The 21,638-nt window shown below is 39.0% G+C and overlaps 1 protein-coding gene across 2 annotated transcripts in view; it reads left to right on the top strand.

Annotated features, from left to right (window-relative positions):
• The window catches only part of LOC126299064 (mitochondrial tRNA-specific 2-thiouridylase 1-like), a 91,354-nt gene that overhangs the window by 10,888 nt on the left and 58,828 nt on the right, over window positions 1-21,638 (top strand). For both annotated transcript variants that reach the window (XM_049990734.1, XM_049990735.1), the window contains exon 2: window positions 8,676-8,841. In XM_049990734.1, coding sequence (XP_049846691.1) covers window positions 8,676-8,841 — 166 coding nt within the window. The remainder of the gene's footprint in view (window positions 1-8,675; window positions 8,842-21,638) is intronic.

The following is a 21,638-nucleotide window of genomic DNA, read 5'->3' as shown; positions in this document are numbered from 1 at the left end:
ACACTCTATCCATCTGAGCTACTGAGGACACAGAGGATAGTGCGACTGTAGGGACTTATCACTGGCATGCCCTCTGTGAGACCCACCTTCCCAATTTATTGTCCCGCTCTATATTCGTAGTGCCCCTGCCCATTACACTCATTACTCGTGGCTTTACTGATTCCCGTAAGAGTTCGGTCTATGTGTGTGCATCCGCACAGAAGATGGTCAAATGGCTGGTGAGCCTTAACTATATAGATGAAGATGGTATCTGTTCTTTCGTACGTGTCTGAATTATGTGTTTGTATTGGTCATGTCCAGAAGAGGGTGGGCACCAGGTTGAGGAAGTTGAAGGAAAGTTTGAGAGGCAAGAAACTTTCTGATGGTAAAACCATAAGAGGCAGGATGACAGACAAAGTGATTGATGAACTGCAGCAGTATTATGGGATGGCCATTGGAAATAATACTGAGGATTTGGTGGAAATGAAGCAGGCAGTATGGGCTACTTCTTCCACAGACTGTCAACTGATGAAAAACCAGTACACCACCTTTGCCCTCCTGGACCCGATTTATGCCCAGCACTCAAACAGTTCATACAGTCATAAACATTCCATCCCAGCAGCAGTCCTGGATATCATAAAATTTATTTACAGGGACCTGGCAAATCCTGAATTACTGAAGAATTGTCTGCATAGTCAGACAGAAAATCCCAATGAGTCGTTCAGTAATCTTATATGGACTCGCATACCAAAAAATGTTTTTCTTGGAATGAAGACACTAAAGTGGGGGATCAATCATGCTGTTATTTCTTTTAATGATGGCAACATTGGTAGGGGGAAAGTGCTACACCATATGGGAATTAATCCTGGGGCAAGCTGCATCAGAGAACTTGAACAGATGGACAAGGTTCGCATTGATAAAGCTGAGTGTGCAGCACAGTTGACCACTAAGGGGTCCAGAAAGAAGAAAAATCTTAGAAAAAGATCAAGAGGATGATATACAGTATGGTGCACGGTGTTTCTGAGTGACTAAAAATAAAAAAAATTAAGCATATATTGAGTGAGTCAGTCTTTTGAAACTTTAGAAGCCATTCCTGAAAATTTACATTTTCTGTTGCATATTTTGCTAAATCTCAGAAATCACTTAGAGTATAGTATTAAAATTTTCAGGGAGTAATAACATACATATCCTGAGTCTACTGAACTAAAAGAACAACATAATGTTATTTATAATTAAAATTATTTAGAATAATGTACAAAAAAGTACACAAAATTTTAAATGGTAATTAAAAAATTGTATTTCCGAAAGCAGTGGCTGAAATGTAATTATTGTAGTTCAGTAGACTCAGAACATGTAGTTTAATGTCCTGTAAAATTTTCTTGTCAATGGCTACAGTGGTTCCTGAATACAGGGAAGTCAAGTCACTAAATTTAACATTGTTGGGATAGGGCGTTCCAACTCCCCTTAAGAGAAGCACATACTTAACAGACATGTTATTATTTAAGCGGTAAAGTTACAAAGAACAATACAAAGAAAAATTAATGTGTGTCACTTTCCAATTTCCGGAAAATGTCCAGACATATTGAAAAATGCTTATCACATTTCACTAGCCTGGTGGGAACTTATAATTGGTCTTACACAATTCCCAAGACAGTACAAATTGTAACAAAATAAAATTATTAATGGGTTTCTACAAGTGGACACACACATAAATCTGAAATCACAATACTGTGTGTTTTGATGAAAAAAATAATTCTAAGATCATCCATACCTGACACCCATTGCTTCAGACTTTCACGAAACTTTTTGTACTTACTACTTTCTGCATGATAATTGCCAGTGCAAAATTTTTGCACATACTTCTTGTAGCTTGAGGGGAAAAAATTGGAATTTTTTACAAACATAAATGCTGGTGAAATTTGTAATTTAGATTGCATTATGTCAGACAAAAGTAATAACAACAGAAACTATCTTACTTTCAACACATCACTGTCATATTTCCCCAGATGTTACAGAAGGGATGTATCTTTATTGGAAAAAAATTAATAACGATTCTTGACTTACGGAAATATAGAAAATCACCTTAAGGTGGTGTGGTCCAAACAATGATTTTTAAATAAGTAAAACACCTTCTGACAGCTGATACAAGATTTATTTTTATCAAAACTCTGATATTATTAACAAAAATAGAAAAATCACCCTGAGTTTTGATAGATATTGGATGTTCATTTGACATATATATCACATCATTGTTCAGAAGATCGTTCAGATCAGATTATGTAAACTGACACTTATAGTAAGGCTGCATCATGAAAGTACGGAGCCAAAAGTTATAAATTTAATTGAAACATTTTCATTACATGGGTTAAATTTATTCAGGGTGTCAAATTAGCATCTTTGAACTACAGTTATTCTAGCAACACTTGTGTTAATTTAAAATGTACATATTCAGCAGTGAAACTGTCAATGAAACTTCTTAAGAGAATATATTTTTTTTAATCCGCTGAGACAAATTATACTCTGGTAACTTCATATCTTTAATCATTAAAGTAATACATTCTGCCTAATGATGTTGATTTAGGTACACCAACAGCACATAAAATGTAACTTTTCATGCTTTCCCGCCGGATCTGTTGCAAATACACTTCTTGGGTTTTGCCACCGGATCATATTGTGTAACTCACAATATCTCATCTATGCAACTGCTCGACATTATAAGCTGCTGCTGCTGTCACTGCTGCAAGGCGCGACTGATGATAATCGCTCGGTGGCATCGGAATTTATCGTGCCGGGAGCAGGCAGTACGTGTGTGCAGGAAGACTCTGGTAGTTGGAGGAAAGCAGCACTCCTGGTGCCCCCTGCTCGGAGACATAGAAAGGCCATCAGCGTGTGTGCTATGGGCAATGGCTGTGCTGCCGGACGCTCCTGCGGTTAAAGTCTGAACTAAATCTCCATTGTGCATTGTGTCACTTGTTGAATCAGAAGTTCTTTTTTTCGCTGTTTTGATTTAGGGGCAGCCAGTGCTGGATTCCAGGCAGCACTTAGTTGAAAACCTGCATCCATGTTGATGAGATTGTCCGCGGTATGGATATGTATGGCCTTGTTAACAACAGTCCCATAGAGATGATGCTGGGGATATAATTTCCATCTGTTTGTAAAGTGTACTATGTCCCATGTCTAGGCAATGCTCCGCTACCGCTGATTTATTAGTAGCAAAAAAGGAATGCTCAGCATCAATGGAAAAATTGGTTTTGTGCTATCACAAATTTTTAAATCTTTTTCTGTTCTTATATTGAGAAGCACATCCACCAGTGAAATAATACATTTTCTTCGATTGTGGGAGATGCTCTGCCAGCCACATAACCATTTCTTTCTGGACAGGATTCCCATATCATTACTTATAAAGCAGTGGTTCGCTATTACCAATTTACTTTTTTCGTTTACCACATAAACACACACAAGATGGATTGTACAGCTGCTTCTTGCCCAGTGATAACTCTGCATTTCATTCTGAATTACAAAACAGTTGTTTTCAGCAAAGTACATTAACAGAATTGCTTTTTCTGGGGTTAGATTTTCTTTCAATATTTTCAATGACACTTAGATGAAATGAGTGTGGTTTAAGTGCCTGTAATTTTGTTACCAACAATATATATTCACCAACAGTTGCAGACTGCTTTACCAATTCTGCCTGATGATCTGTGTTTATCTAGTGGCAGAACTGAATTTCATCATCAGCCACAAGCAAGTGTGTTCCGCATCCAAAAGGACACACACACACACACACACACACACACACACACACACACACACACACACAGAATGAGCACTGTCAGCACCAGCTGAAATACACCACTTCGGTCTTAGTGAAGAAAATTTAGAAAGGGATACAGTTCTCTTAAATTGCAAAGGATGAGTCTCTTTTGCATATACACATTCTCCTGAATTCTAACTTTGTCTATTGCTTCTGGTAACATTCAAGTATATTTGTCATTTTGATACAAATCGGTGACAATCTTTACCACTTCATCAGCAATAACTTCCCCGTTTTTGGTTTAGGGATTGATAAAATACCTATTTCTGTTTTCAGTTTCCTTGCTTGTCAAACCACACACTCACTCACATTGAATTCTGACAGTTTTCTTTTGACCAGGAGGGCAGAGTTAAAGTTCAGATTTGAGTTTTTTCTGGCACTCTTACACTAGCCACTTTTTTATTTCATTAACAATATCATGGCATCAAAATCTTGGGCTTTGTTAACAATTTCATCATCAAATTTTTCTTCTCTGCAGTCAAAATCTTCAGTACTGCAATCAATGGCCGACACACTTTCCTTTCCAAAACATGCTTCACTGTTTCTAGCTTCTTTTTGCCATATGTAGCCTTGCTGTGATTTGGAATGGAGTGAAGTGTTAAGGGAGAGCACCCAATATGATATAAAGTTTTATTTGCATCCTCGATACTTTGTCTTTTTAGTACTGATTCATGAAATTCACTTCTGGGTCATCTGTGGCATCACTTTTATTTCTTATCACTGATGTTAGTTTCTGTTCAAAAATCTTACGACATGTTGTGCACAGTTTTTAGCCTGGTTTTTTCATAGATTCTTTTTGCACTTAATGTTTTAGACAAAGACAAGGAAACTGACCTCAAAGATTTTTGGACTGTGTGTCTGTGTTTTTTGAAAGCTTCATAAGTTCTCTGATGACTTTCAAATACTTTCAAGTAATATTGTATAGTCAAATGAAATGAAATAAATTTCCACACTTTAAGTCAACTAGCCTGCCTAGAATGGGTTATACTTAAATATGCTAATTTGATACCCTTGCATCTGAAGCAGTGAGACAGTGAGTGGATGACCAGTTCCCATCACACCAAACAGTATTTTGATTTCAGATATGTGTATCAGTTATCAGAAGACCCATTAAAATTTTTATTTTATTAGAAAGGTTAAAATGTAGGCGCTTATTTAAGACCAAAATTAGGTTCCCAGCAGGTTGGAGAAATGTGACACAAGCATTTCTCCAAATCCTTGCAATTTTCCTGAAATCGAAAATTGACATACATTAATATTTTTTAAATATTTCTTTGTTACTTTACTGCTTCAATAAATGGATATCTGTCGACTAAATGCCTTACTTCTGAAAAAAAAAAAATCCAAATCAAAAGCTCCATAAACACCAGGGTTATGGGCGGTTATGTAGATAAGTACCATTTTGCATTGACATCCTTGCAGAGCCCAGTTATTAGAATGTCACTACATTTAAAATTTGATATAAAATAAAGTTGTAGTCTGAGATGAAAATGATTTTGCGGAAGTTCCTGTGTTATAAGTATAAGCAAATGTGCATAGTTTTGTGAAAATCTGAAATTGAGGTTACAAATCCTTGAATTATAGCGTGTTTCGATGTGGAATGAGCCTTATGTAGTAGTAGTAGTGGTAGTAGTAGTAGTAGTAGTAGTAGTTTCATTTATCTATCACTTTTTGAAGGATATTGGACATGTAAAAGCATTACAGTTTAAGAACAACAGAGTAATGTATTTCACATATACAGGTGGCTGTAGATTGACATCTCCATCCCTCCGAATTCAAGGCCTGTCTGTTTAAACCAGTGCTACCTCAATTGATTTATTCCAAATGTACCATATTGTTTTGCTAGTAAGTTATTTAATAATGTAATGGGCTAATGCTACACTGTTCATTTCTGTCTCTCCACTCACTATTTTATAATGTAACACAACACATAGTTTGAAAGTTTTATGATCTAACATAAAACTTGTTGTTGCCATCATCATCTATATTTTTATTTACTTGTTGATGTAAATATAGTAGGAACATTCTGGCAGAATGTGAGTAATTTAGGACTAAAGGAGACCACTCACGGAATTGTATGAGCATTGAGACATCAACAGGCACACAAAAAGGGCCGGTGCTAGGATTTTTGGGCCCCAGGTAAGAGTTCTTAGGCCCCTCCCCCAATATGTTTTCTCAATTTAATTTCAGTTTTTTTTTTAAGTTAGAAAGTTTTAATATGAAATGTGAAACAATGACATTTTTTAGAAACATTTTCAATGCTTGCAGTTTACATTCATTTGATACTGTACAAAATTATATACTCTTTCCAGCATTTTTTAGATGTGAACTCTTTTATAATCCTACTGTAATCTAATGAGAAGGTTTAACTCTGACTATTGTAATCACAGCTAATGTGACAATGTACTCTTGCCCCATTACAGTTCTGAAACAGTTCGTAACTTTTGCAAGAGCACTGGATGACTGCTCTGCTTGGGCAACAGTAACAGGCAAAGTGCAGAAAATAATAAGGCTACCATTATATATGGAAACATGTTATAAAAATTGTACTTATGAAGTGTGTTGAAAAGGCCAGAGGGGGAAGTGGCTCAGACCCAAAATTAGCTGCATGAATCTTCTTTGATTGCAAAATTTCTTGTTTCAAATCCTGCTTATTAACATCTATCTGTACATAGATCCCATGTTTTTTATGCTTGCTGATAGTGTAAAATTGTCTAGGTTTATTTAGTTCCATAAGAAATCAAATGTGTCCATAATGTTGTCTGTGGCATATCTTATAGTTAAGTTTGCTACAACTGTATCTAGAATAACATTGAAAACATTTAGTTTAAAACTGTCCTCTGGGCTCCGGTTGAAATCTTTGCCTGGTGTTTCATCTACAGAGTGGTTTCTATTGCCTTACCATTTCTCTGTACCGTGAGTCTTTATGTTTAAGTCTAGAGATATTCCAAAATTTTCTGCTCCCTTGCAAGATTTTGTGTAAATAGTATCCCAGCTATTTTTCAGTTTACTTCATTCTTCCACTAGACTCGTAATACGGTCATTTTCAGCATTTGTTGTCACTTCCCTGGCTTGAAGCACATTATTATGTGTATTGCAGCTAATACTTTGTACCACATTGAAGACATCAAGACACACTGACATGATTCCAAATATTTCTGAATCTCACGTAGTTCAGCACATGCCCCTGCAGTCAAATTAAAATTAAAAGAAAATTCAACTGCCCTTTGTAATTCTGCAAATGCATAGCAACTGGACACATGGCATCAATCCACACAGACCATCTCGTTTCCAGCAGTTTATGAAGGGTTGATCCAATATTTTCTTTTAAAGGGGCCCTCACATGTTCAATAATATTGTCAAACTGTCAATATACTGACCACCTGAGAGCTTGTATTGACGTATTGTCAGTCCTAGAAATATTGATGAGCAGTATTGATGGACCTCAAAATATTCTCAATATTGTCAATACACAGTGAACGTTTTAGGTCAAATATTGACTGTTTGACAATATTCTTCATTCAGATGTTGCCACAGCTTCATGAACCAGCTGTGTGGTGTTTGTGTGCACAGTTATTTTTTTCAATTTGCCATGGTATATATCATACCTTAGGTTCAATTTTTGAATAGTCTTATAACAGAAAAATTTTTTAATAGGCTTGTGCAAGGGTAATCATTGTATATGCCACTTCAGGATGATTCGTGGAGGATTCTCTATAACATGGATTACTTCGGTAATTTGGAAGTATAGTATAGATTGTTGTGTCACACAGCAGTTTTGCAAAACACTCCCATTACGAAAAGTACGCCATATATCTGCAGTGACTAGTAAGATGTCTGGGAAATGCATGTTAGTTTCACCAAACTATCAGAAAGCACAAAAAGTTTGGTGTTAATTTCCTGAACAGGTCCTTGCCAGGCAGATATAATTGCTTCATAGGTTTCCATAGAATTTTATTAATTGTGCTTGCTGATATTACAGAACTAAACTTCAAGCATTAGAATGGTCTTTCTGTTGCCAGACATCTCTAAGTTAATCCTAATCTCTTGTGTCATATGCAATTGCATCTGTCATTAACATATTTTGTTTTTTTTTATTTTTATCTTGTACCAACACTAATAACTTGTCATACATTGCAGAACTCATCAGAAAATAATGTATAAAATCTTTTGGGTCCAGGATTCTGATTTCATTCAGAAAATTAACATGTGACCAGTGGCCCCTTTTTTCAACCAATCTTGGACCCATTTCCTCATTCTTGTTGTTTTCTGTTGCTTGCAGGCGATAGCTAATATAATTGCAGCACATGCTTTTTTCTGGGCACTCGGCGTCTTACCCTCATGAAATCATGTTGCCAGATGACAGTTTTTGTCAATATTATTGAAGGTGTGTGGCTGCTTCAATATGTTGATAGTTTGACAAACTAGTATTGTCAATAGTATTGAACGTGTGCAGGTCACTTAAAACTTTTCGTCCTTGGGGACTAGAATGGAAAAAAAATTATGTTTTCGAAAGAAGTGACTGGATCCTCACAGATATCTGCAGCATGGACACCACAAAGACTTAATGAATGAGCACAGCAAGGAGAAAAAATAAAAATAACAAATTGATTTTCTTGTGGTATTTGTGCTTGAGCTCCCTTATAGTCGCCACTCATATGAGTGTAGTTCATTTTGTCTTAACTGTGCTGTAAGCCATAACATTTCAGCTCATTGCAAATGATTTTATGGATTTAGACCATCTTTGGGTCACAGTCCACAAAGTCAAGAAAACACTCTCTAATTCAGAATTGACTTGTTATTCAGTACTTAGGCCTCTTAACTAAATAGGTTGTTTTACAGTTTCCCTTTTTTCCTACTATTGTTTATTTTCTCCCTGCAGGTTATGATGTACACGGAGTTTTTATGAAGAATTGGGATGTAATAGATGAGACTGGTGCCTGTACATCCCAGAAAGATGAAGAGGCTGCAGAATGGGTTTGTAACAAGCTACAAATTCCATTTCATCGTGTAAATTTTGTCAAAGAGTACTGGATTGATGTGTTCAGGTAATTTTTCTTGGAATCATTACTTTGTATGGATAGTTTGGTTGAAATAAGGCAAATGTAGAAGTAAATCGCATAAAGAGTTGGGTGGGGGGGGGGGCAGAGTTGAGTCCCATTTGAGCATGCACTTTTAAATTATCACAAATGATCAAAAATAAGTGAACAATGCCCTTTATTCCTTGAGAAGAAGAAGGTGCAGAAGGTAATGTTAGTGAGGTATCTAGAGGATTAAATGAGATGAATAGCCTATGCTAAAGCAAAGACGACCTGCAAGGCCTTGAAAATTCCTGCAGACATATGTCAACTCCAGATTTTAAATCACTTGTAGTGTAGGTCGATGCCACAGTTATAAACTAGAGTTGATTAATTTAGGAAAGAAACCTTTGTCACACAAATGTGTCTAATTACACTTGTGTAATTGAAAAAAGTTGTACCCATGAGGAAATAGGCTGGTTCCTCAAAATGAGTGACAGAAACTTTCAGTAAACTGTCACAAAGATAACAGTATTTTTTGGTACTCTAATAATTATTTAAATAAACATAAATTTTTAATAAGACACATTTCCACGTTGGATCAAAAAGTATAAAATCATTTCTCTTAGCCCCATAGAGGTTCCTAACAGCCTACAGATAAACTTGAAAATTTGTGGTTGTAAATTGTTAATAGCTGTGAAAATACTTCTAAGATTTAAAACAAAAAAATGTGGTGCTCAAGCCATACATAATTGATGTACAAGTAGTTCAACCCTATACTATTATGTATTGCATATGCCCATTGCTTCCTCCTCACTTTCTTTCCATCTCCTCCTCCCTTTCCGCCCAATATCTGCCTATCTCCTTCTCCTCCTCCTCCTGCCCGTCTCTGTGTTCATCTCCTCCTCCACCATTTTCGTGTCCATCTCCTCCTTGTCAGTCCATCTCCTCCTTATCACACTTCCTGTCCATCTCCTCCTCCCTGTCTCTCTCTGTCCATCTCTCTGTCTGTCTCTTTCTCTTCCCTCTCTCCTTCTCTTCCCTCTCTCTGTACATTTCCTCCTGCCCCCCCCCCCCTTTCTTTTCATCTCCTCCTCCAACATTCCTCTGCCCATCTCCTCTTCTCTCTCTCTGTCCATCTCTTCCTACTCCCTCTCTCTGTCCATTTCCTCCTCCCCTTTGTGCCTGTCTGTCTACTCCTCCTCCTTTTCTCTCTGTCCATCTCCTCTTGCCCCCTCTCTCTGTCCATCTCATGCTCCCCCTCTCACTACCTTTCTCCTTTTCCCCCCTTCTCTCTGTTCATCAGGTATACCTCATGCATTGCAGCATGTCATGCTTTGCCAGTCTTTTTCACCTCCACCCAAACTCCTACTGAAGAGACTGACAAGAAAGTAAGTTAAACATTAGTAAATATTTTGGAGTGGGAAGGAACACAGGAGATGTTACACTTCGGCTTTAGATAGAGCCGGTGTGTGCACAAGTTTTGAGGCCAGATGCACAAGAGTGGAGTGACACAATCTGACCAAGATGAGACACATATATTTTGCTAACACTGTTGGAGCTCCAGCCCAAGGGCTGGCTGGGGGAAGAATGGTAGTGTGCATCATGATGGAGGCATATCCCATTAGGGCAGCCAGTGTGTCTTAACATGAGGAGTGACATTGATGTCAATAGTAGCAGTTTGTGAACACGACACCTCAATAAGGAGGAAAGGAGAGGCGGGCACATGCTATGAGGTGGGCACATGCTAAAGAGCATAAAGACTTTTACAGAGACAGTGAGCATGTTGCAGACTAGAGTTTACTTAGGCCAGACTGCTGCGGCCATCACCCTATGAAAAACAAAACTGCCTAGAAAACAGTACGGAACAGACAGACACAGGCAGACAGACAGATAAGAAAGCGAGTTATTAAAAACATGCTAAAAAAGCTAACTATATGTCTTCCCTTCTATAGGTTGTAGATATATTCTCTGAAGAAAGGAAAAGGTGGCAGTAACATTAAAAGTTAAGCAAATAGAGAAATTGATATGTGTAGATGTCACAGTGGCAGAGTTCTCTGGCAGAAAATACTGTTACTTGGTTTGAAATTTTTGAGAAGGAGCCAACACATCCAAAAGCCATTGCTGTTATCTTTGTGCCCTCTCCACCATACCAGAAAGCAATGCATAGTGATAAAAAGAAATTTTATTGGTAATTTGGCTCTTTTGTTGTACTGGAATATCATTGGATTTAGGAAAAACATCGACAAAGATCGATTTGTGTGTGTGTGTGTGTGTGTGTGTGTGTGTGTGTGTGTGTGTGTCCAACAAACTCTAAGGCAAGTGACACATGTGTTGAAATCTTTGAGCGGATAAAGATAATTCCTTTGTTTGTATCACCCCATCATCCAGTGGATGATGAAGCTCGTTGGGGAAATATTCTGATCTTTTTCAAATTGGACGTTGACTCCATGTGTGTACTGACAAGAGCATTCCATTGAAGATTCTTGTCGTGGTCTTCCAAGAGGCCATTAGGATGGTAATTACTGCATACTGAATTGTCCCTGAATCTGCTGTGTGTGCTGCAGCAGCAGAATCACCTCTTGCAGTATGACACTACCTGCAAAACATGCTACAGTTTATTGTCAGTCAGTGTTGTTGTCCATCCATCTTTTGTGTGGTTATTTAAAAATTGACTCCATGGTGCATGACAGAGTGCCTCCTAGCTTCGATAACCATCTTGGCACTGGCCAGCAGGTGAATGGTGATGCCTGGTGAATGCTATGTCGCAATGCTGGGTCAGTATATTGCCGCAAGTGATCCATTTGATGGCATAGTGTCCATATGCATAGGCTCATGTCTTTACACTCTTCCCCCCTCAAAGACTTTGGCCCACAGAATTCATTCTGTTGCTTCATCTAGAACAAGTTGATTCCTTAGTTCATTGTAGACACTTCTGGTTAGTGTTCAGCTCATTACATATGTAATAGTCTACCTGTAACACTTCAACAGCTAAGTGCCATCCTCTCGGATGCAGGGCATTTCTAGCATTGATTGAACTGTAGTTGGGCTGATGTGATGTGTGTGTGTTGCCCATAGCAGCGGGATAACAAATCACATATGGTCAAGAATCCTGTCTCAGAAGGTTCTTGCTGTAACTTCCAGTTTTGTGTGCACACTGCTACATAGTGTGTGCGTGAAGTTTGTGCTTGATTCATCCACTAGAAGACACACAGCGTACTAATATGACAGCAATTGTGTGTGCAGCCTGCTGGCTGCGCACCATTTGGGAATTAATGTCTATATAGGCCAGAGCGCAAGGCTGTGCCAGCCACTTGTGTATTGCTAATTGTATTGTACTTTGTCTTCCATGTGTGTGTACTGTTTGAGCAATAAATTAGTGTTCTTGGGTTAGAATAGTTCTACTAATGAATGAGGTTTTTTCACAGCTAGTTGCATTGTATGCTTCGACTTGGTAATAATTATTCCAGTCTCTCAGAGAACAAAACAAATGAAATACATGGATACCTTTTTTCTGTGCCCTACTCTGTGTAAACAATTTTTTGGTTCACTTATGTTTTGAGTTTTAAGTGCTGTCAGACCTGTCCATTTTTACCAGACTTTTAATTTGTGTTTTTAGTCTGTTATGTGGACATGGCTGCTTGTAATTTTGTCCTAATGAGTAACCAAGCATAAAAAGTGTGGACATTAAAACTCATATATTTTATTGTGATTCCATTTTTAAATATACGTGTAGGATGCTAATTTTCAATTATTTTTATTCATGAACCAGTCTTCCACAAGGGTGTGTTAGTTTTTCACTCGGTTTTAATTCTGACATTTTAACGATGTTTGTGGACAACTGGCTGTGTATGTGGTTTCCATATATGCCTTGTTACTTTATGGTTGCCCATTTTGAAATGTCTTAAAATGCAAACCAGAAAAGTAAGAGGTAATATTCTACAATCCACACAATTAGTTATATTTGCAGAAGCTGTTATGGATAATCATGATCGATAATTTGCTTGCTATTTCAAAATACAACAAAAGAAACCAGCTCCTCATCCATGCCCTGAAGACCCAGGAGATGTTGATTGGCCTCTGTGTCATCCTCTGCCATTCGGCATTATGCAGAAGCAGTGTAGAGGGCATTTGGTCAGCCCACTGCTCTCCTGACTGTGTTGCTGACTTCCCAGATCCTGGAGCTGCTACTTCTCATTTAAGGGTAGGTCCTCAGTAAGCATCATCAGGTTGAATTCATCCGGTACCAATCTCCCACCATGGAAAAATCGTTGGCAGTACTGGTACCGAACCTGGGTCCTACATGTGATAGCCACGTACACTGACCACTGAGGCGCAGAGGTGGGTTTCAAAATAAAATGCCTAGAAAAAAAAGTGACGCATCAAAGAGGAGAGGAGAAAACAAAACTTCATGGATTGAGAGTGTGTATGATGTTATTCTGATGATTATGATACCAAGTCAAATTTACGAAAAAATTGGCAATTTGAGCCCACTTTCTGGTATGATGTTGCACCCCCTCTAGCTTGGATATACACACTGATTTGATTGGGAAAGGCATTGTATAACAGTTGTACCCTCACTAGAGGTAAGCTGAACCATACCTGTTGTAAAAGGTCCTTGATATCCTGGATGCTGGCAGCGGAACAGAGTATGTTTCCAAGTATGTCCTATATATTTTCTATTAGGGATAGATCTGGATATCTCAACATCATGCTGAGAGATCACAGCGATGTGTGTCATATGTGGACCAACACTGACCTATTGAAGAATGGCACTATGATACTGTTGCATGAAAGGTAACACATGAGGATGCAGGATACCCATGACCTAGTGTAGTGGCATCAGTTTCCTCAAGCACTACCAGTCATGACCTGAAATTATACCACTATTATATCGTGTCTGTTATTTTAGACAGACCCAACAATCGACTTACACAGCCTTACATTCAAACAAAAGTGAAATTTGCATGACATAGCTACTTTGGGCATTGAAATAATTTGACAGCTGCACTTGAAAATTTGTGACTGGATGGGGACTTGAACCCAGTTTCTCTGCTTCTCACAAATGGTCACTTTGACGGCCTTGGCCATCCAGACATGCTTCTCATCCAGGTCAAATTCCCAAGTGTTGCTCACCATTGATGTTGTGACCCCATTCACTTTTGTCATTGCCTGTAGTGTCATCATTTTCCCACAAGGGGAAAAATGATGATTTGCATGAAAATGAATGGGTTCACAAGAGCAGTGGTTAGCAGCACTTGGAATTTAATCAAATTTTCAAGTGGAGCTGTTGAATTATTTCAGTGCCCAAAGCAGCTACATCATACAAATATCACTTTAGTTATGAAATCATACCCGGTGGCTCCTCACACAGTGATGCACAGGAGTAACACTGCTGTACCTCTTCAAGACTGGAATAGTGGACCTCTCTCCAGGTCACCACTACACTTGCCGATGATGGTCATTTGGGTGCAGAACTGCAATTCATCACTGAACATGATGCAATGACTGTCATCAGCAGTCCATGCTTCCTGGACATGGAACCACTCTAAGCGCAGCCGTTTATGTTGTATTAATAACAGACTATGGATAGGATGGTAATTCGCTTGTCTGGCTGCTGCTAGTCTCCAACCATAGTGCGGGATGACACAGAATTTTGCAGGGAGGCCATTTCTTGTTCTCAGAAGGTAGACACAGATGTGAAAGAGTTGCAATGGGCTTGGTGCACAATATGGTGATCCTCACTTGTTGTGGTCAGATGTGGTTGCCAGAACTGTGATGACAAGTATACCTGTCCTGACATTCCCAAGTAGTTCAACATCGAGACATTGTCACCTACAAACGCCCCAAAAATATGGATATTGCATGATTTGACCAGTCAATCAAATGAGATCCACAGTGAGGCCCCTTTCAAACTCTGTCAGGAGATGATAACACTGTTTCATATGAATACTCAGTGTCTCCTTGTCCTTCACAGTGATCACTGAACTTCTGGCGCCTATTGCGTCCCTTGTATCACCTGCCAGGCCTGGTAACAACACTAAACATGAATAAAACTGATACATTATGGTAGCTCTTCTACTTGTCACAGAAAGTTGCAACTCCAATCATTTAAATACCTGCTGATGGTGTGTACAAATATGAAGTTATATTGACAGCTAAGTATGTCTTCTTGATGCTTCACTCTCTTTGTGAGGCAGTGTATAATGGAGGTTAGTTAACATTATCCAGAAATAAAATTGCAGTGAAAACAGATCTATAGCAAACTGGCTGTGGCAATCCAACAAAATAACTATTATTTAAAACAAATGTTGATGGTGTTGAGACAGCAACCAGCCACAAATTTATTTTAGGTTCCTTTATTCAGAAGGTACCATTATACCAGTTTCGAATCATTACAATTCATCGTCAGACAGATTTCGTACCTTCATTAGAACATGTGGTGCATTTTTTATTGATTAGTTGTCCTAAAATATAAATACATAATTGTAAGCACGCCACACAGATGGTTGCATTACAGATTTGCATTTTGGGTGTGACTGACGTGAAATGTCGGTTTGGAGCATTTGTTTTCATAGTTGGATGAAAACTACTACGCTATGAGTGCTTTTCGCTTGCTGTGTTAAGAGATAAGTAATTTAGCTATAATTAATTGTTTTTGCTGTATATTCCTTAGTATTTACATGCATTAGTGTCAGATAGACTTGATGAATTGAAGGTTTCAGTTTTTATTTGCATCTGAATAGGAAAAGTGAAGTTTCTGTTTAGGACAGTTTCACGTGTACGCAAACGTTTGTTTACATTTTTAACTGACGTTAAATACACGAGATTATCAATTAAGTCAGTGTACAATACTCAGTATTTATGTTCATTAGTGTCATTTAGACTCAATACATTGAAGGTAGCAGATTTTATACGTTTCATTAGGAAAAGTGAAACTGACAGTGAATTCTAACCTCACTTTTATACGTTTGACTAGCACAACCTGCGAGTGTAAACAGTTAAGCTAACATAAAATACATGGTAAATTAGTGTTACACTACAATATCTGAGCAAATCTGTGTTGTAATACAACTGCTGAGCCCTTCTTACATACAGTTTTGTTAGCAGAAAGCTAAAACTCACCTCGCCATCTGCTTAAATTCCTTAGCTTGTTGTGGGCTTTAGTGATCATGTACTGTAAGCCCATCGGTTCCTGTAGAGTAGAGTTCGTATTTATGCTTTACTTTCTGAACTCTTATTGTTAGCTATAGGTTTTATTTTGTACCTGCATCTGTCAGTGTACAATGCTCAGTATTTACCTTTATTAGTGTCATTTAGACTCGATACATTGAAGGTAGTAGTTTTTACAGTTTTATTAGGTCTTTTTCGCGTGTTTGTTTACATTATAAATATGAGTACTAATCAGTAGGTGTAGCTTATCGTAGGTTACTCTTTAATTCTTTAATAATATTCACTAGATAGCCCCTAGCAGGAAAAAAAGCTCCAGATCTAGCTTCTACTGTACTACTTTATTGTTTTTCATTGTTGAGTGTCCTTTCTGCCAACTAGAGTGTTGTTGTTAACCTTGTGTGGCAGTAGGTTTCCTTAAGTTTCTTAAAGTAAATCACATATTAGCTAGATGGATAGGGACTGTGTCTGTTGTGTGCAGATGCAGGAGGTGTTGGCCACAGTCCAAACACAGCTGGAAGCTTTGTTGGTCACAGTCAGCAGGCTCAAGAATGCCACCTTGAGATGAGGTGGGGATTGGGTGCCTGGGGCAGCCTCTGCTGTACTAGATGTGCAGGGAGGCATGTCACAGCTCTGTCACTGAGCCAACCTCAGGTGCGACTGAGCTGGCTGGCTCATTCTCACTTCAGTGCGGGTGGCAGACTGTGTCGAGGTCTCGAGCTTCAAGGCAAAGGCTGCGTGGGGGATGCAGGCTCCTCCCAAAACCCATGTACTTGGCTAATAGATTCAGTGTGCTATCTGATGCTGTGGGGAGGAGGGAGGCTGAGCCGAATCAGAATGCACCGTCTGCCAGGATAGTGGCCACTCCTTCAGCAAGGTCTGGACAGGCACTTGGAGGTAGGGGTTTGTTAGTTACTGGGAGCGCCAATGTTAGGTAGGTCATGGAGCCCCTTGGGAACATAGTGCCTAGGACAAGGAAGAAGCCCAACGTTTACTCAGTGTGCTTGCCCGGGGGGGGGGGTGGGGGGGGGGGTGGCTTGTCCATGATGCGGAAGAGGCTCTTCCGGCAGCTATCGAGCATGCAAGGTGCAGCCAGCTGCAGATTGTTGCACATGTTGGCACCAATGATGCTAGTCATTGGGATTCCGAGGAAATCCTTGGGTCCTTTCAACGTCTAGCTAAATTGATTTAGGTGGCCTCCATCTCTCGAGGAGTGGAAGCCAAGCTGACAATTTGCAGCATTGTACCCAGGGTGGACCGAGGTCCTGTGGTCTGGAGTCATGTTGAGAATCTAAACCAGAGGCTCCGTCAACTCTGTGACGAAAATGGTTGTAGGTTCCTCGACCTACACTATGGGGTGGAACATTGTAGGACACCCCTTGATAGATCAGGGGTGCACTACACACAGGAAGCAGCTTAACTTCGTGGGTAACACAGTACTTGTGGCATGCACAAAGGTTTTTTTTTTTTAGGTTCCTCCCCAAAGGAAACAAACCGTTGACCTGAAAAATTACCAGTTCATTACACTGATGTGGGTGTGCCAACTGTAAAAATTGTTAGTTCATCTAAACAGGTCATTTCAAAGGATTTAAACAGGCTAAATTTCATTTTAGTAAATTATCAAAGTGTCTGTAGCAAAATCCCTGAGTTACTCTCCGAAATAAACAGTAGTAATGCCAATATTGTATTAGGTACCAAAAGCCGGTTGAAACCAGACATAAATAGCAGTGAAATTTTGAACTCGGATTGGACAATGTTTAGGATGGGTGGGACTGATTCTATGGGAGGTGGTGTGTTCATTGCAATTAAAAGCTTTTTAAACGCTATTGAGATTGATACTGAGGCAGACTGTGAAATAGTCTGGATAAAGCTGTTAATCAGACAAGGAGTGACCATAGTGTTAGGATGTTTTTATAGACCACCAGCATCCGCAAAAAACGTCGAAGAATGTTTCAGGGAAACTCTTGAGTACATAGGAAATAAATATCCAAATTATCCATTAGTTATAGGTGGAGACTTTAATCTGGTGTCCATTGACTGGGAAAATTACATGTTTATCACAGGGGGAAGAAGCAAAGATTCATATGAAGTTATGCTAGGAGTGCTCTCAACATACAACCTTGAGCAATTGGTTAGAAAACCAATTCGAGATGGGAACATAATAGATATCTTGGCACAAACAGATCTGATCTTCTGGAAAAAGTTAATCTAGAAGAAGGTATTAGCGACACAAAAAAAAAAAAAACAGCATAGAGTTTTCTTGTGTGGGAAAGCAAATAGAAGTGTCATTAATGAATATTTTCATAGTCAGCTCTAAGCTTTCACCACGGGACACAAAGATATTGAGCATCTTTGGTCGGAATTTAAAGGTATTGTCCACCACATGCTAGAGAAATATGTGCCTAGCAAAAATATAGAGGTGGGAAAGGATCCACCTTGGTTCAACAAACATATTAGGAAGTTGCCGAGAAAGCGGAGAATTTTGCACCGTCATTTTAAACATAGTCACTTCTCCACTGACAAACAGAACTCATGCAAAATGAAAGCAGCTGTCAAAAGGTCAACGATAAATTCTTTTAATGAATATGAAACCAATATTTTATCTGCAGATTCTAAAAATAACCCCAAAAAATTTTGGTCATACATAAAGTCTATGAACGCTTCAAATAATTCGATAGCTTCTCTCGCTGACAGTATGGGTAATGTAACGGATGACGATAAACAGAATAGTTAAATTCTAAACCAAGCTTTCAAAAACTCATTTACGGTAGAGAACTGCAGCACCATTGCCCCTTTCAATTATCGAACAAACACAAGGATGGTCAACGTAGTGCTTAGTGTATTTGGGATTGTAAAATAGTTAAGATCCTTAGAGGCCAGGAAGGCATCTGGCCCAGACGGTATCCTGGTAAGTTTTTATGTTGACTATGCTACAAATATAGCACCATTCTTATCCATCATCCATGAGATCATTGGAACAGCAGAAAGTTCCACGAGACTGGAAGAACGCCCAGGTCATAGCAGTCTATAAAAAGGGTAGAAAATCGGATGCACATAATCACTGGCCAATTTCACTGTCATCGATTTGTTGGAGAATCATGGAAAATATTTTGTGTTCAGACATAATGAAGTTTCTAGACTGTGAGGAGCTCATCTGAAGAAACCAGCATGGTTTTAGGAAACAGCTGTCATGTGAGGGACGGCTGGTCCTCTTTGTGCATGATATACAACAGGCTGTAGATACCGGCCCCCAGGTGGATGCCATATTCCTCAACTTTCGAAAGGTGTTCAACTCAGTTCTGCACTGTCGCTTGCTCCAAAAAGTGCGCACTTACGGTCTATCCGATTACATATGCGGTTGGATAGAAAGTTTTGTAACAGACAGAGAGCAGTATGTTGTCCTGAATGGGGAAACTATAACAGAAACAAGCATAACATCAGGTGTGTCCCAGGGCAGCATAATAGGTCTGCTGCTGTTTACGATTTATGTAAACGATCTGGTTGATGGTATTGACAACAGCATTAGACTGTTTGCTGATGATGCTGTAGTCTACAGGAAAGTAGTATCACACGAAAGTTGTGAACAAATCAATGAGGATTTGCAGAAAATAAATGCTTGGTGTAATGACTAGCAGTTATCTCTCAATATTAGAAGTGTAACCTACTGTGTATAACAAAGCAAAAAATCTCCATTAATGTACGAGTACAAATTAAATGCCCGGTCTTTGGAAGCGGTAACATCCGTCAAGTATCTGGATGCGACTTTTTGAAATGATCTCAAATGGAACGATCAGATTACATAAGTAACGGGTAAGGCGAACACTAGATTGTGGTTTATTGGTAGAATCCTGAATCGATGCAGTTCTTCAATAAAGGAAATTGCTTACAATACTTTAGTTCGTCCAGTCTTATTGTTCATCTGTATGGGACCCTTATCAGCTGGATCTGATTCAAGAGATCAAAAAGGTCCAAAGAAGAGCGACAAGATTTGTGACTGATTCTTTTAGCCATCACGAGAGAATTATAGGTCTCATAGAAAATTTGAAGTGGGACACACTTGCAGATGGACGACACACTAAACGGAAGGGGCTGCTCACTAAATTCCAAAAGTCTAAATTCCAATGATGTAGAACATATATTATTACTGCCTACTTTCAAATTGGACAGTGATCACCATTCAAAGATAAGAGAAATTAGAGCTCGTACTGAGGCGTTCAGATACTCATTTTTCTCTCGCTCGATGCAGATTTGGAACATCATCAGAAACTGCAACAGTCGCCAACCATGTGATCATATGACAAAATTGCACTATTATTTTAATCAGCATTCCACATCAACAGGCTCCACTGAAGTGGGTGATGTTGAAGCATAACTGTTACTTGGTCACACTGGTGTGAGTGCCACATAGAGGCCAAAGCCCACATAAAGAATTATTGACCTTCAAGAAAGATATAACACAAGTTAGTAACTTCTAAGTTGTAATTAAATCTCGTACAACAGGGAAAGAAGGGGCTGAAGGGAGTGGGCAAAGGTGGTGGTGAAGGCAGGGGGAGGGGGGGGGGGGGGGTTTGGAGTGGGAAGGAAAGCAGACAAAGAGGCATAAGAAGGAGAGTTATTTTAAAATATGTCGAATATGATACAAACATTTGTTTTGTAAATCCAGCTTTAGTTAGTAAATGTCATTATCTGATTTCCAAGCACGGTTTTTTCTGGACATCCCAATAGAGGAAGTTAACAGAAAAGGGGGAGGGGTGTTGAAGGGGATAGGGGACAGATAATTATCTTACATAAAAAATAAACAAGTGAATGTATGTACGAGGCGGAATCAAAAATTTTCGGTACTGGTGCTGCCATCTGGAAAGTACATCTACATCTACATCTACATGACTACTCTGCAATTCACATTTAAGTGCTTGGCAGACGGTTCATCGAACCACAATCATACTATCTCTCTACTATTCCACTCCCGAACAGCGAGCGGGAAAAACGAACACCTAAAACTTTCTGTTCGAGCTCTGATTTCTCTTATTTTATTTTGATGATCATTCCTACCTATGTAGGTTGGGCTTAACAAAATATTTTCGCATTCGGAAGAGAAAGTTGGTGACTGAAATTTCGTAAAAAGGTCTCGCCGCGACGAAAAACGTCTATGTTGTAATGACTTCCATCCCAACTCGTGTATCATATCTGCCACACTCTCTCCCCTATAACGTGATAATACAAAACGAGCTGCCCTTTTTTGCACCCTTTCGATGTCCTCCGTCAATCCCACCTGGTAAGGATCCCACACCGCGCAGCAATATTCTAACAGAGGACGAACGAGTGTAGTGTAAGCTGTCTCTTTAGTGGACTTGTTGCATCTTCTAAGTGTCCTGTCAATGAAACGCAACCTTTGGCTCGCCTTCCCGACAATATTATCTATGTGATCCTTCCAACTGAAGTTGTTCGTAATTTTAACACCCAAGTACTTAGTTGAATTGACAGCCTTGAGAATTGTACTATTTATCGAGTAATTGAATTCCAATGGATTTCTTTTGGAACTCATGTGGATCATCTCACACTTTTCGTTATTTAGCGTCAACTGCCACCTGACACACCATACAGCAATCTTTTCTAAATCGCTTTGCAACTGATACTGGTCTTCGGATGACCTTACT

This window comes from Schistocerca gregaria, chromosome X, assembly GCF_023897955.1.
Source record: "Schistocerca gregaria isolate iqSchGreg1 chromosome X, iqSchGreg1.2, whole genome shotgun sequence".
NCBI lineage: Eukaryota > Metazoa > Arthropoda > Insecta > Orthoptera > Acrididae > Schistocerca > Schistocerca gregaria.
Note: the sequence above shows the minus strand (reverse complement) of the source record. Positions and strands in the feature narration are given on the sequence as shown.